Source organism: Gossypium arboreum, chromosome 13 (genome assembly GCF_025698485.1).
Source record: "Gossypium arboreum isolate Shixiya-1 chromosome 13, ASM2569848v2, whole genome shotgun sequence".
In the NCBI taxonomy this organism is placed as follows: Eukaryota; Viridiplantae; Streptophyta; class Magnoliopsida; order Malvales; family Malvaceae; genus Gossypium; species Gossypium arboreum.
In genome coordinates this window covers 127,682,371-127,699,531 of record NC_069082.1, presented here as the reverse complement: position 1 = coordinate 127,699,531, position 17,161 = coordinate 127,682,371, and the positions used below count along the sequence as shown (strand labels likewise).

General features: G+C 32.9%; 1 protein-coding gene and 2 long non-coding RNA genes across 3 annotated transcripts in view; all 3 read right to left on the bottom strand.

Moving 5' to 3' along the window:
• LOC128286663 (uncharacterized) overlaps positions 1-3,967 on the bottom strand; it is a 51,916-nt gene extending 47,949 nt beyond the window's left edge. The window contains exons 1-4 of the long non-coding RNA XR_008277283.1: positions 3,854-3,967; positions 3,300-3,382; positions 1,762-1,910; positions 1,513-1,711 (exon numbers count right to left, since the gene is read on the bottom strand). This is a non-coding gene — a long non-coding RNA (uncharacterized LOC128286663). The remainder of the gene's footprint in view (positions 1-1,512; positions 1,712-1,761; positions 1,911-3,299; positions 3,383-3,853) is intronic.
• A 3,882-nt stretch (positions 3,968-7,849) lies between these two features.
• On the bottom strand, positions 7,850-8,247 carry LOC128286955 (uncharacterized). Its single transcript, XR_008277644.1, has 2 exons — positions 8,088-8,247; positions 7,850-8,037 (listed from the first exon to the last, which is right to left on the bottom strand). It is a non-coding gene; the product is annotated as an uncharacterized LOC128286955 (long non-coding RNA).
• A 7,727-nt stretch (positions 8,248-15,974) lies between these two features.
• LOC108451236 (uncharacterized) lies at positions 15,975-16,355 on the bottom strand. The gene has a single exon (XM_017748951.2). It carries the CDS (start codon positions 16,353-16,355, stop codon positions 15,975-15,977), a length of 381 nt encoding a protein of 126 aa, XP_017604440.2.
• Between the last annotated feature and the right edge of the window lie 806 nt (positions 16,356-17,161).

Sequence of the window (17,161 nt, the reverse complement as noted above, 5' to 3'; positions counted from 1 at the left end):
CACAACCCAACCCGACTTAGCCCATGGATAGGTCACTTCGAACATAATAGCCCATGAGGTCCTTGAAAATTCCTTATGACCAGCCACCCTTTGTCTTTTCTATTCCATGTATCCCCCATTATTGATCAGTAAGCACTCTTGACCAAAAAGGCCCCTATTGAGGTGTGCACCCAATTGATTTTATTAGGACCAGCGAAAGGGTGGTGAGGGGATAGTCACAACTCTTTTATCAATATCCTTTGGAAACCTAACTCTAAAAACTTCTAGATTCCACATCCCATCCTCAGTTACCATGTAATAAAGTAAAACAATCCGTCATAAAATTGATTTGAGAAGGCACATGATTGGATGAACACCAACAATAGATAGAATTCCCTGTCCAAAAAGACCAATATAGATTCTTTCTTGATATGGGTCGTACCTTAGCAAGTCCTCTCCATATAGCTAAACATTTTACCCGTGCAATACTTTCAGGCACCCCCACTTTCATTCCATACTTCGATCGAAGAACTCGAACCTAAAAGGTAGTATCCTTAAAGACTTGATTAAACCCCAATTTTAGCAAAAAAAAAAGCATTCAGATCCTCTAAATGCCTTAGACCTCATCCTCTACAAGCATGAGGTTGACAATTAAAGTCTCAACCAACTAGAGACACTCTCCTTCCACCATTAGCCGACACCTATATGGATTGTCTTGTCGAACGTTCAATCTACACGCAAACACATTTTGAAATTCACATTGGTTGCATAAAACAATTTGGTAAAAAATAAGAACAGACTAAACAAAAGTAACACTACCTGCCACAGAGAGCTGTTTAGCGTCTCAATTACTCAATTTGCTACGCACCTATTCTACCACAAACCGCAATGTATAGTTAGAAACTCTGTTATGGAATAACGACACTTCCAAGTACATTTCAATATCTTGTGTAACACCCCACGCCCGCATCTGACGTCGGGACGCAGTTCGAGGTGCTACCTGACTTTTGCTAACACTTCCATACTAAACAAGGCCATGAAATCTCAAATAATTAAAAACTTTTCTTTTCACATGTAATCTGTCCCTTATGCGAGCTTACGAGGCCCAATACATGCATTCGGGGTGGTTCAGGACTCAACCGAGAACTCATGAAAAACTTAGGAAATCTCTTGCATCAAGGCTCCACACGCCCGTGTAGGTATAGAGCACACGCCCGGGTGCTAAGGACACGCCCGTGTCCCGAACCCATGTCCAAAAACCTGGACAAATTCAAGGCTATTTTCCAAGCCATTTTGTCACACTCACAACACATGCACGCATACTTATACAATAGCATACAACATGACAAAATTAGGCACTTAAACCTTCCTAACATGACATGACCATGGTAATTTCACATGCAACCATTACAATAAGTTTTTCTTTCATCTTTATCATATTAATGCTATAGCTATCAACATGTCATCAAACCTCATGTCCATCACAAATCATGCATAATCATATCCACAAACCATTCATGAAGCATTATTAACTATTTACCAATCACTTAATCCCGCATTAGTTATTAGCTCATCAATGAATCTCAATTCAATCTCTAGGCATACATGTTGTAAGCCACATCACAAGAGATAATAACATACATGCATAAGAATAATCATATGGGCCCATAACGATATTAGCCGACATAGGCCAATTTACATGACTAATACTACCTTAATAACAAGCCAATGCCTTTGGCTAAATCATAATATTACAATACTACCTTAATAACAAGCCAATACCTTTGGCTAAATCATAATATTACATACTCACATTAAAACCCTATACACGCCATAGACTAGAATCACTTGAGTTTACTTACGCCGATAGCGTTAACTCGACAGTGTGATAATATCTCTGATTGCCTCCAACCCGAGCTAACCTGGAAACTCTAGAAAACATGGGAAAGAAGAGGGTAAGCTTTCGCTTAGTAAGTTCATATGAAAACAATAAGCAACTCATTAACTTGTTTTATCAATGTTTACAACATATTCTCAAGTTCACTACAAGTCGTCTTCCGAGAGCAGCAGTCACTAAATTATTTATATCTGGAGCTACGAAACTCCAAATTAAGTTCTGTTAATTTTCCCTGAAACTAAACTCATTTATCTTTCTTCATAAAATTTTCAGAATTTTTGACTTAGCCAATTAGTACAGTTTATTCCTCAAGTTTGCTCCTGATTCACTGTCTGACAGTTTCAACCCTTCTGCACTAAAGTTCAATTATGTCATAGTACAGGACTCGAATAATGTTCTCGTCTATTTCTATTGAAACTAGACTCATATGTCTACTTACTAATTTTTTTCTAGAAGTTTTGGTCAAGCCATTTAGCACAGTTTATTAGTTAAAGTTTCCCCTGTTTCAGGGTATGACTACTCTGACCCCTATGCACTACGAACCGAATTTCTCCCTGTACATAATTCCAATGATCATGCCGTTTGTTTTCCTTAAAGATAGACTCAATAAGGAATCCATTCATGTAAGGTATCACTCTTAATAGTTTTTTTACAATTTACGGTGAATTTATAAAATCAGAATAGGGGATCTCAAATTCATTCAGACCCTGTTTCACGAGAATTTAAATATCACACAATATAGAATTATTTTTCTTCCTCTATTTCTTTCATGTGAAAATAGACTCATTAAGCTTTAATCCCATATTTTATTCTGCCTCTAATTCATTTTCCACTATTTTTAGTGTATTTTCAAAGTTACACTATTGCAGTAACTCAAATCTGTCAAGGCTAAGTTACTCATTTATGGTCATTGTTCATAATATTAATACAACACCATTTTATCCATCATGGTAAGAACACATATTATGCATCATAGATCATCACGTATCAAGGCATTCTCATAGGCTTAGTATACATACTTGCACAACTCGTAACATAACTCGAGTGCATACTCACCAATGACTTACCTCATTGGGACCATCATTAACTCTTTCATTGGATTGCCCGTTGAACACTTGGAATACTAATTGGATACTCAGAAAAGCCTTTGCACATAAGTGTCTCAATTGTAGGTAAAGCTATCTCATATCTCATGACATTTCAATGCTCACTATCGAGCTAGTCATCTAGACTCATAATTCCTAGTGACATGTCACTCGTATCCTAATTTATTCCTAAGGTTCAAACGAGATTTTTCCTTGCCTATTAAGGCTTTGTCTTATCATATTTCTATTAATCACATACACATTAATATCTGTACAATTCATGTAATGATAACATTTAAATACATGTATAGCATGGTATTGTTTACATACGAACTTACCTCGATACCACAAAGGTGAAAAGACATACTCGTCCATAAATCGATTTCTTTCCGTTCTAGGTCCAAATCTCAATTTTCATCATCTATAACATCAATTTAGCCTAACAATCAGTCACAATATTCATATGGGTCTAAAAATCATATTTTTACAAACTTTCATTTTGACCCCTAAACTTTTGCATATTTGCACTTTTGCCCCAATGCTCGTAAATTAATTTTTATCACATTTCTTTACTCCTTGAGTCTAGATGAACCATTTTCATAACTACAGCAACTCATAATTTCAACTATTTTACACATTTACAACTCATTTTACAACTTAGCAATTTAGCATTTTTTAAGGTATTTTCATGCAATTTCTTTCACAAAAGTTGTTTATTAGACAACTAGGACACATAATATTCCATAAAAACACAGAAAACAACACATTTACTCTCATGGTAAAACCCTAGACTCTTCATCATTTTGCAAAATAATCCCTTCTTATGAAAGCTCATGCTTTAGGGGTTCCAAAAATGTAAAAATCATCAAGCAAAGACATTAAAATCACTTACTATAAAGGGAGTTTCTTTGCTGAAAGTTTCCAGCTTCTAAACCCTTTCTTTGCTGCCATTTTTCGGTGGAGAGAAGATGAAGAAAAGATGATATTTTCTTTTCTTTATTTTATTACTAATTAGTCAATTAAAACACATAAAAGCCACAAATTTTGGCCTTTTGACCAATTGGTCTCCCTTGGCCGCCACACACTTAAAAGGGTCTAATTTCCTTTAAATGCCTCCAATTTTAGTTCTCTAATCTATTAACACATTTAGGCATTAACACACAACTTTTACCTTTTACGCGATTTAGTCCTTTTTCGAAATTGGACTAGAAATCGCTAAAATTAACTTACCAAAATTTACATGCACTTATAAAATTATATTATAACACAAAATAATACTAAAATAATTTTCTCTGGCCTCGAAATAGTGGTCCCAAAACTACTGTTCTGACTAGGCCCAAAATCGGGCTGTTACATTTCTTTCCCCCTTTAGGGATTTTCGTCCCCGAAAATCTTACCAGAAAAAGTTGTTCTCTACTTTCACGAGTCACTTATATCTTTTTCTCACAACTTACAAAACAACTCAGCACAAGCTCAGGTTTTCCATAGTTGAGGTATAAACCTCGGAGCTCAATTTGAAACACTAGAGACTGACATTCTTGGAACTATAAACTCAGAAACATACAACTCACCACACATCATCCGAATAATATATCTGTACATACTAAAATAATCATGCGGACTTCCATCATCAATCTATCACAATTCAACTTGCATCCCTCATTTTTCCTGGGAATGAGAGACATCCCGATACGAAATTCATAACAGTCATTTCTCATTTTCTTCCTACTGTCATCACTGACAATAATAATCTCGAATACATTTGATATTCGGCTTTACCCTATAGAAAATTCGACATCCTTTGAACAAATAGACAAGATATCTTTGTGAACTCAGACTCAATTCTCAGATACCCGAGTTTCTCAAGATCAAATCTTACTCAATTAATAGTAATAGAAACCAGAAATCAAATCCTCCCTGAAATTCCAAATTAAAAGTCGAATCATGCTTTACTTGTTTAATTTACCACTTATAGCCACATTTCTATACTCTGATCATCAACTGTTTAGAAACTTTACTAACATGAATCAAATGATTCCAACTTCATAGATGTGGTCTCTTTATTAATCAGGATACTTATACTTATAACATCTCTCGAACAAGAGAAATCCAACTAATATGTTTCCATAACATACTTTCAAGAATAAAACCCTATCATTTCTGACTGTACAACTACTTACCAAAGAACACGTAACAATATTCTCGAACCAGAGAATAAACTTAAATGCACATAACTCAGATTTACTTTTGCAGAATAACCATTCTTTACCCCAGGAATTTTAAAGAAATCTCGACACTGAAATCCCCACACTTCTATGGTCGAGCCAGAAGCTTAATCATAATAGATTCTAACATCGCAAGTCAAAGATTACTTGTAAAGATAAGCCAAGCTTGATAATTCTCGAAACAAGAACGAGAAAAAAGCCCATATAAGAAATTCCAAGATATAAAGACTATACCAGAAATCCGAGAATATAATCCAGAAGAAAATAATAAAGATGATCCGGAAAATCCCTCAGAGAAAACCAGAAGGAAACTACTGTCTGTACGCTCTAGAATTTCTTGTAACAGAGATAATATAATTCTCGCATAAATAAACCATAATCAATAGAACATCAGAATAATCTCACATAGATTTTTTTTTTTTACTATCAACTTCATTCCAATATATCAGAATAGAAATCTGAAGAGATGGGGAAAATGTCAATCATAACTAACTGGACCAATAGAGCTTTTCATCTAATATCACAGTCACTAGCATCCTCGTATGATAGAATTTCCATTCGAAAGGGATAACCATACATATTCCCCAGAATTGAGGAAAACATAGAATACTCAGAAGAGAAAGATAGCCATCACTTTTGTTTAATTGAATCCGTTATACTCAGACATCTGTGTGAGTCTGATGTTATTCCTCTAACTAATTCTGTCTTCGCTAATCTCATACTATTCCATTATTGTACTGTTCAGTTTCACTTTTGCAAGCTTATGCAACATATCTCTCGAGAATCTCATGTATAACTCTATTCTGGTAAGAGGGCGAAGATTGTAAAGCCTCTAAACTTTTGACTCTCAAGCAAATACATATTCAACAACAACATAGCTTTACGCATATTGATTCAAACATTTCAAATTTCCAACTTGTTATAAACACATTTTCACTTATCTCAGTAATACATGCAACTTTATTTCATACGAATATTAGCTAAACATAAGTGAATTTATCATAACTCAAACTTTCATTTCTTTTTTCTCAAATTACCCTTAATGTCTTATCAAGTTTCCACATTTAGTCTTAATCACTTTCCAATATTTATCAAATTGGAGAACGTCTTACGGTTTTGAGTACATCGTTTACTTGATGCCATAGTTCAACTATGGTCTTATACTAACTCTCATCCATCTATGTCGATGCCGTGTCCCAGACAGGTCTTACACTGACACATGTAACCGTGCTAACGCATGTCCCAGACATGTCTTACACTAGCACATCTCGTAGTCGACGCATGTCCCAGACATGTCTGACACTGGCTAACATCTCGAAGTCGATGCATGTCCCAGACATGTCTTACACTAGCCTTCGTCTCAATGCCGATGCCATGTCCCATACATGGTCTTACACGGGCACACAAATCTCATGTATTGCCATGGTCCAACCATGGTCTTTTCTGTCAATTCATTAGTGAATGATCGTACTCATTCCTTGCGTTCCACCCAATTTGATCTTTCATTACAACTTTCATGCTATTGTGACATTTATGATTCTCTAACTGAGATTATAAAATATAATATTACTGCATCTTGACTTCTTAATCTAAACATAAATGTCAACCTCATATATATACTGATTATTAATCATACAATAAAAGCATTCATACATACATTCTGTCACTTCAAGCAAATTTCTTTCTTTTCATAAACATTTGGCCAATCAAGTTGGACATTTAACATCGTATGAATACTAACATGCATAAAAGCATTTTTCACAACTTAACTGTGTTTTGCTCCACTATTTCACATTCTTTGACTCAAGAGTATCATATAATGAATACTAGGTCATGTAAAAATCATGGATTTCTTTTCATACCTTTCCCAATTTTCAGCATATCATAAGCATGATTCCATAATCTCAACTTTACTCTTATCTTTATCAAGATTTGCTCGGTTCGAACTCATTCCTGTCTTAACCAACAGTTTTGTTAGGGGCGAGAGATATCACACTATCATGAGTAATACTATGGCATGTATAGCTAGATTCTATTACGCTAGGTTAGTCCAAGAACCGACTAAACCATGGTCTGATACCACTAAATGTAACACCCCTCGCCCGCATCCGACGTTGGGACGCGGTTCGAGGTGCTACCTGACTTTTACTAACACTTCCATACTAAATAAGGCCATGAAATCTCAAATAATTAAAAACTTTTCTTTTCACATGTAATCTGTCCCTTATGCGAGCTTACGAGGCCCAATACATGCATTCGGGATGGTTCGGGACTCAACCGAGAACTCATGAAAAACTTAGGAAATCTCTTGCATCAAGGCTCCACACGCACATGTAGGTATAGAGCACACGCCCGGGTGCTAAGGACACGCCCGTGTCCCGAACCCATGTCCAAAAACCTAGACAAATACAAGGCTATTTTCCAAGCCATTTTGTCACACTCACAACACATGCACGCATACTTATACAATAGCATACAACATGACAAAATTAGGCACTTAAACATTCCTAACATGACATGACCATGGTAATTTCACATGCAACCATTACAATAAGTTTTTCTTTCATCTTTACCATATTAATGCTATAGCTATCAACATGTCATCAAACCACATGTCCATCGCAAAGCATGCATAATCATATCCACAAACCATTCATGAAGCATTATTAACTATTTGCCAATCACTTAATCCTGCATTAGTTATTAGCTCATCAATGAATCTCAATTCAATCTCTAGGCATACATGTTGTAAGCCACATCACAAGAGATAATAACATACATGCATAAGAATAATCATATGGGCCCATAACGATATTAGCCGACATAGGCCAATTTACATGACTAATACTACCTTAATAACAAGCCAATGCCTTTGGCTAAATCATAATATTACAATACTACCTTAATAACAAGCCAATGCCTTTGGCTAAATCATAATATTACATACTCACATTAAAACCCTATACATGCCATAGACTAGAATCACTTGAGTTTACTTACGCTGATAGCGTTAACTCGACAGTGTGATAATACCTCTGACGGCCTCCAACCCGAGCTAACCTGGAAACTCTAGAAAACATGGGAAAGAAGAGGGTAAGCTTTCGCTTAGTAAGTTCATATGAAAACAATAAGCAACTCATTAACTTGTTTTATCAATGTTTACAACATATTCTCAAGTTCACTACAAGCTGTCTTCCTGAGCAGCAGTCACTAAATTATTTATATCTGGAGCTACGAAGCTCCAAATTAAGTTTCGTTAATTTTCCCTGAAACTAGACTCATTTATCTTTCTTCGATAAAATTTTCAGAATTTTTTACATAGCTAATTAGTACAGTTTATTTCTCAAGTTTGCTCCTGATTCACTGTCTGACAGTTTCAACCCTTCTGTACTAAAGTTCAATTATATCATAGTACAAGACTCAAATAATGTTCTCGTCTATTTCTCTTGAAACTAGACTCGTATGTCTACTTACTAATTTTTTTCTAGAAGTTTTGGTCAAGCCATTTAGCACAGTTTATTAGTTAAAGTTTCCCCTATTTTAGGGTATGACTACTCTGACCCCTATGCACTACGAACCGAATTTCTCCCTGTACATAATTCCAATGATCATGACGTTTGTTTCCCTTAAAGATAGACTCAATAAGGAATCCATGCATGTAAGGTATGACTCTTAATAATTTTTTTACAATTTACAGTGAATTTATAAAATCAGAACAGGGGATCTCGAATTCATTCAGACCTTATTTCACGAGAATTTAAATATCACACAATATAGAATTCTTTTTCTTCCTCTATTTCTTTCATGTGAAAATAGACTCATTAAGCTTTAATCCCATATTTTATTCTGCCTCTAATTCATTTTCCACTATTTTTAGTGTATTTTCAAAGTTACACTACTGCAGTAACTCAAATCTGTCAAGGCTAAGTTACTCATTCATGGTCATTGTTCATAATATTAATATAACACCATTTTATCCATCATGGTAAGAACACATATTATGCATCATAGATCATCACATATCAAGGCATTCTCATAGGCTTAGTATACATACTTGCACAACTCGTAACATAACTCGAGTGCATACTCACCAATGACTTACCTCATTGGGACCATCATCAACTCTTTCCTTGGATTGCCCGTTGAACACTTGGAATACTAATTGGATACTCGGAAAAGCCTTTGCACATAAGTGTCTCAATTGTAGCTAAAGCTATCTCATATCTCATGACATTTCAATGCTCACTATCGAGCTAGTCATCTAGACTCATAATTCCTAGTGACATGTCACTCGTATCCTAATTTATTCCTAAGGTTCAAACGGGATTTTTCCTTGCCTATTAAGGCTTTGTCTTATCATATTTCTATTAATCACATACACATTAATATCTGTACAATTCATGTAATGATAACATTTAAATACATGTATAGCATGGTATTGTTTACATACGAACTTACCTCGATACCACAAAGGTGAAAAGACATACTCGTCCATAAATTGATTTCTTTCCGTTCTAGGTCCAAATCTCAATTTTCATCATCTATAACATCAATTTAGCCTAACAATCAGTCACAATATTCATATGGGTCTAAAAATCATATTTTTACAAACTTTCATTTTGACCCCTAAACTTTTGCATATTTGCACTTTTGCCCCAATGCTCGTAAATTAATTTTTATCACATTTCTTTACTCCTTAAGTTTAGATGAACCATTTTCATAACTACAGCAACTCATAATTTCAACTATTTTACACATTTACAATTCATTTTACAACTTAGCAATTTAGCCGTTTTTAAGGTATTTTCATGCAATTTCTTTCACAAAAGTTGTTTATTAGACAACTAGGACTCATAATCTTCCATAAAAACACAGAAAACAACACATTTACTCTCATGGTAAAACCCTAGACTCTTCATCATTTTGCAAAATAATCCCCTCTTATGAAAGCTCATGCTTTAGGGGTTCCAAAAATGTAAAAATCATCAAGCAAAGACATTAAAATCACTTACTATAAAGGGAGTTTCTTTGCTGAAAGTTTCCAGCTTCTAAACCCTTTCTTTGCTGCCATTTTTCGGTGGAGAGAAGATGAAGAAAAGATGATATTTTCTTTTCTTTATTTTATTACTAATTAGTCAATTAAAACACATAAAAGCCACAAATTTTGGCCTTTTGACCAATTGGTCTCCCTTGGCCGCCACACACTTAAAAGGGTCTAATTTCCTTTAAATGCCTCCAATTTTAGTTCTCTAGTCTATTAACACATTTAGGCATTAACACACAACTTTTACCTTTTACGATTTAGTCCTTTTTGAAATTGGACTAGAAATCGCTAAAATTAACTTACCAAAATTTACATGCACTTATAAAATTATATTATAACACAAAATAATACTAAAATAATTTTATCGGCCTCGAAATAGTGGTCCCGAAACTCTTTGTTCGACTAGGCCCAAAATCGGGCTGTTACATTTCTTTCCCCCTTTAGGGATTTTCGTCCCCGAAAATCTTACTAGAAAAAGTTGTTCTCTACTTTCACGAGTCACTTATATCTTTTTCTCACAACTTACAAAACAACTCAGCACAAGCTCAGGTTTTCCATAGTTGAGGTATAAACCTCGGAGCTCAATTTGAAACACTGGAGACTGACATTCTTGGAACTATAAACTCAGAAACATACAACTCAGTCACATCTGTCGAATAATATATTTGTACATACTAAAATAATCATGCGGACTTCCATCATCAATCTATCACAATTCAACTTGCATCCCTCATTTTTCTTGGGAATGAGGGACATTCTGATACGAAATTCATAACAGTCCTTTCTCATTTTCTTCCTACTGTCATTACTGACAATAATAATCTCGAATACATTTGATATTCGGCTTTACCCTATAGAAAATTTGACATCCTTTGAACGAATAGACAAGATACTGCTGTGAACTCTGTACTCAATTCTCTGTATACCCAGAGTTTCTCAGTACTGAAATCTTACTCTGAATTAATAGTAATAGAAACCAGAAATCAAATCCTCCCTGAAATTCCAAATTAAAAGTCGAATCATGCTTTACTTGTTTAATTTACCACTTATAGCCACATTTCTATACTCTGATCATCAACTATTTAGAAACTTTACTAACATGAATCAAATGATTCCAACTTCATAGATGTGGTCTCTTTATTAATCAGGATAACTATACTTATAACATCTCTCGAACAAGAGAAATCCAACTAATATGTTTCCATAACATACTTTCAAGAATAAAACCCCATCATTTACGATTGTCGACTACTTACCAAAGAACACGTAACAAAGATTCTCGAACCGAAAATAAACTTAAATGCACATAACTCAGATTTACTTTTGCAGAATAACCATTCTTTACCCCAGGAATTTTAAAGAAATCTCGACACTGAAATCCCCACACTTCTACGGTCGAGCCAGAAGCTTAATCATAACAGATTCTAATATCGCAAGTCAAAGATTACTCGTAAAGATAAGCCAAGCTTGATAATTCTCGAAACAAGAACGAGAAAAAAGCCCATATAAGAAATTCCAAGATATAAAGACTATACCAGAAATCCGAGAATATAATCCAGAAGAAAATAATAAAGATGATCCGGAAAATCCCTCAGAGAAAACCAGAAGGAAACTACTGTCTGTACGCTCTAGAATTTCTCGTAACAAAGATAATATAATTCTCGCATATATAAACCATAATCAATAGAACATCAGAATAATCTCACATAGATTTTTTTTTTACTATCAACTTCATTCCAATATATCAGAATAGAAATCTGAAGAGATGGGGAAAATGTCAATCATAACTAACTGGACCAATAGAGCTTTTCATCTAATATCACAGTCACTATCATCCTCGTATGATAGAATTTCCATTCGAAAGGGATAACCATACATATTCCCCAGAATTGAGGAAAACATAGAATACTCAGAAGAGAAAGATAGCCATCACTTTTGTTTAATTGAATCTGTTATACTCAGACATCTGTGTGAGTCTGATGTTATTCCTCTAACTAATTCTGTCTTCGCTAATCTCATACTATTCCATTATTGTACTGTTCAGTTTCAATTTTGCAAGCTTATGCAACATATCTCTCGAGAATCTCATGTATAACTCTATTCTGGTAAGAGGGCGAAGATTGTAAAGCCTCTAAACTTTTGACTCTCAAGCAAATACATATTCAACAACAACATAGCTTTACGCATATTGATTCAAACATTTCAAATTTCCAACTTGTTATAAACACATTTTCACTTATCTCAGTAATACATGCAACTTTATTATATTATGAAATTATATTATAACACAAAATAATACTAAAATAATTTTCTCTGGCCTCGAAATAGTGGTCCCGAAACTACTGTTCCGACTAGGCCCAAAATCGGGCTGTTACATCTTGGGCCCTTTGTAAGCCAAGTAACCCACTTAGCATGTTACTAAGATCATCACCCACTCCTTCAGAAAAGAAAATGTCAGTTTTCTGGGCATTGACTTAATGGCTTGAAAAACTACAGAAGCAGTGAAGAATTCCTTTAAGGATCCGAACATTCTTTAAGTCCGCTTTCGAATAGATTACCAAATCATTTGCAAAGAAAAAATGAGAAAGAACTGGCCCAATCTAGATAGTTTGATTTCAATTTGTTAAAAAGAACCAAAGAACCAAAGAACCAAAGAACAAATGAGAAAGAACTGGCCCAAGCTTGGTTTGATTTCAATTTGCTAAGAAAAACAAAATGCTGCAAAGTGACATCATTTTTTTTCCACGGATAGAGAAAAATATCTTAGTAATTGTACAGGCCAATTTTGGGCCCAATTTTAGACCCATTTACATCAGACCCAACACCCAATACAAATTAAACCCATCTAAAGCCTAAACCATCCGATTCAGCCCAATACAAAACAACCCCATTATAATTAAACCCCTTAACCTTTTTTTAAAACCCAATACCCACCAAACCCAGACCCAATTAATATATCCCAAGCCCAGATCAGAAAAAAAGAAAAAGAAAATGAAAAAACCCTAGGTGCGCCGCACCTAGGTCTGCCTCCCCATGTCAGCCACCAAACCGCCACTCCACCTGCTACCAACTGCTCCCATTCCGTCACCTGCAAAAGGAAGCACAAAACACGCAATAAGCAGTATCAAATCACTTGTAAATGGCTATAAAAGCCTTTAAAATTCTATGTAAAAGTCGGATTTTTTGGAATAAAAAAAAAGAAAAAGGTTTCAAGGATACAAAACAAAAAGAAAGTGAAACTAACAGATAGAGCATAGACCGAGAATCAAAACAAGAAATCAGAAACAAAACAAGGAAATCAGATCAAGAATTGGATTACAAAGGTCGAATTATCTTATTTCTTTTCTTTTTTTCTTTTTTCGAATTTGTTTGCATACATTATTTTCACTCTACTATTGTTATATGCGGATACATACATGTGTTTGTATTTAGTTTTTATATTTTTAATGCTATACTTATTTTTATATTTCAATATTATTATTATCATTATTATTACCAATATTTATATGTGTTTTAGTATATATGTATATATATATATATATATATTTAAGTATAGGCTTATTTTTATTACTTTATTTCAATATCTTTATTGTATTTGTTTTTTATTTCAATCTTGTTATTATGTTTATTATTATTATTATTATTATTATTATTATTATTATTATTATTATTATTATTATTATTATAATATATATTTCTATTTATGTACATAGATTTATATGTATAGTATTTTAGTTATGTAACATTGTTCTTTTTTGTATTTTAATACCATTACTATTATAATATGGTGTATGTTTTGTTATATACGTATATATTATGTATATTTTATGTATATTATTATTTTATTAGACATATTACATATATACTAAATATCGTATCATTCATGTATTTTATTTTATATATGTATATATCTTTAATTTATATATATATAAGTATACCTTTTGTAATATTAGTATTATTATTAACATTAATCGTTTTAACATTGTAATTATGTATGTATATATTATGTAAATGTTTTAATATCATAAAATATATACGTTCTATATATATTATGAACATGTATTTTCAGTATTATTGGTTAAATTTTTTGTATATATTACCCTATATATATATTTCCATATTATCCCATGTATATATATTTTTAAATTCTATTATACGTATATGCTTATTTTTATCATATTGTACATATATTATTATTACATTTGTTTTATTCCTACTATATTTATCATTAATATTTACACATATTTTATTCCTGTACACATATTCTATATATATAGTTTTAATTTCATATATCATTATATTCATTATTATACTTATTATCTCCACTTACTATTTTACTTCAATATTATTATATGTTATTTGGTATATATATATATATATATATATATATATATATATATATATATATATTTTCATTGTTACTATTTTTGCTATTATTATTAGCATAGGTCTGTTATATATGTGTATTGTATATGTTTATTTTAAATATGTTATGTATGTATATATATATTATGTACCCATATTATTCCTATTTTATGTACATATTCTTAATGTCATTATTACGTATATACATTCATTGTTTCCATCTCATATTTAATTTTAGCATTACATTATATCTTCATTGTTTATAATATTATTGTCACACTTATATTTGTTTCAATACACTTCTAGATCTATCATTTATTTATCTTTATTTCATGTCAATTTGCTTTACGAAAATCTTTTTCTAATTAATTTTCAATAAGCAAGGCAATTTTAAGTCATCGATTTCATCGCTATGTTGGGTGAATATCAATTGACTCGTGTTAAAACGGTATATCCTTCTCAAAAATCAAGAAAAATTGATTGAAAATTCTCGTGTTTCAATCGGATCACGATTAAATCTTACATTGAACTCGTATTTTTGAAAATTAAGACAACACTTGTTTATAAAATACTAATTTTGGGCGTCGCGAGGGTGCTAATACCTTCCTTGCGCGTAACCGACTCCCGAACCCTAATTTTTCTCTGGACTTTCACGTAGACCTAAACTTGGCCTTCTTTTTGTTTTAAAAGTAAATTTATTAGGTGTCCGATCACACCTATAAAAAGGATCGGTGGCGACACCCTTTTAATTTCAAAAATCAAACGTCAAATTTCAAACTTTTTTTAATAAATCGCCACAATTAGCGACCGAGCTAAGCAAATTTTTTTTACGTCGCTACAGTAATGTCAATTTAAATGATCTTTGTCTCCCCATATTTTCTTTACAAATGACTCATTATTCTTTCTTGAAGTTGAATAAAGTAATTTTCAAAGGATAATAAGGGAAAGTTCACTAGTACATTTGGATGCAAGGAATTAAAAGAAGGCATTAAGGAGAAGGCAATTAAAGAAAGCAATAAATTGAAATGGAGTATGGCACAAGTAGGGTGGGAGACGATAAATACGTCTTAGAACAATAAGTGTAATTATTACAGATTTTTGCAAAAAGGTCATAAATGGAAGAGGTAAGATGGTTGATATTATTTCGGTTTGGTTAGATTCTAAATCCACTTTGAATAGCTAATGATTGGAATATTAAGGATTTATTAACTTAATGGAATATGAAAAAAATATACAATTTTACAATGATTATTTAAATTAATTCAAAGTTTCAACAACAGCAACAATGGGAACAAGTCTATGCCATCAATATTATATTGTATCAATCAAGATAACAAATTCACACATTATTATCTATACATATTCCCTTTTTTTTTTGCCTAATACTCATTTGGATTTTCAAGCTCGAGAGTTGATGTTATCTCATATCCCATTGAGACATAATATTTTATAAATCGATTCCCAGCAAGGAGTCGAGGTGCTTGAACCTTTGCGTTAATCAACTCCTTTTCACAATTAGCAATTTCGGGACCTATAACAGCTACATCATAGTTTGCGGTTTGGGGATCTTCAACCAATTCTGAAGATACCATTTCAAATGATAAGATTGCATATTTGTAAGCTTCAACGCAACAATTAAGAGCTTTCAAAGCCTGGGGAGAACCTGGTTTCTTAATTATTTCATTATATACATTCAACGTTGCTTTGGCATTTGCTGCTCCTAATTTCATAATGAGGGTTCCTAGTTGGGTTGTATCCATTGCCGCAATAACTTTAGGAGTGGAAAGTGCTTTCAGGCAAAACTTGTGATTTTGAATTGCCTTGCCATTGCATAAATTTTCTACTAGTTGCGATGAAGGTATCGGAAGGGAAACATTAGCCTTTGGAATAATTGCACTTGTTGGCAAAGAAGAAAGAGAAAAGATTGATAAAAAATAACTAAAACTAAGCATAATTGATATGGAGGAGCCATTGTCTTGTTGACTATGATATTAAGATATTTTTAATTACAAATTTTGATTTTGTGATTTTTTAATTTATTTTACTACTTTTTATAAAGGTAAAACAAATCTATTTTTGGATAAGTCTTAGTTATGATAACATACATTATTATCAATTATAACAATAAAGTTATTTTACAATTTTGTTAACAAAACTAATTTAGTAATTTATTTTCTAATATAAGTGTTTGATTGTACAATTATATTGATTTTTCTCTTTTTATTGAAAATTTTGGTTGCAATCAACTTTTCTTTTGGTGTGTAAATAAAACTAACCAACCCTACTAAATAATGACAAATGGAAACTCAACTATTTTATCAAACCCAAATTCATCTAACATCTCCTCAGGGAAATTAACAAACACTTGCCCTCTGTATTCCTATCTGAACCCACCTTAGCAAGCTGTCATCAACTTTATTCCTCTCTCTCGAATACACTTGATTTGTAATTGGACTATAATTTGTAAAAACAAATGAATCCTTCTTATCAAGGCTGAGGACGAACTGGCCAAGCAGCTAACCTGCAAAGCTTTAACGAATTCCAAGCTATCCATGTGTATCGACAC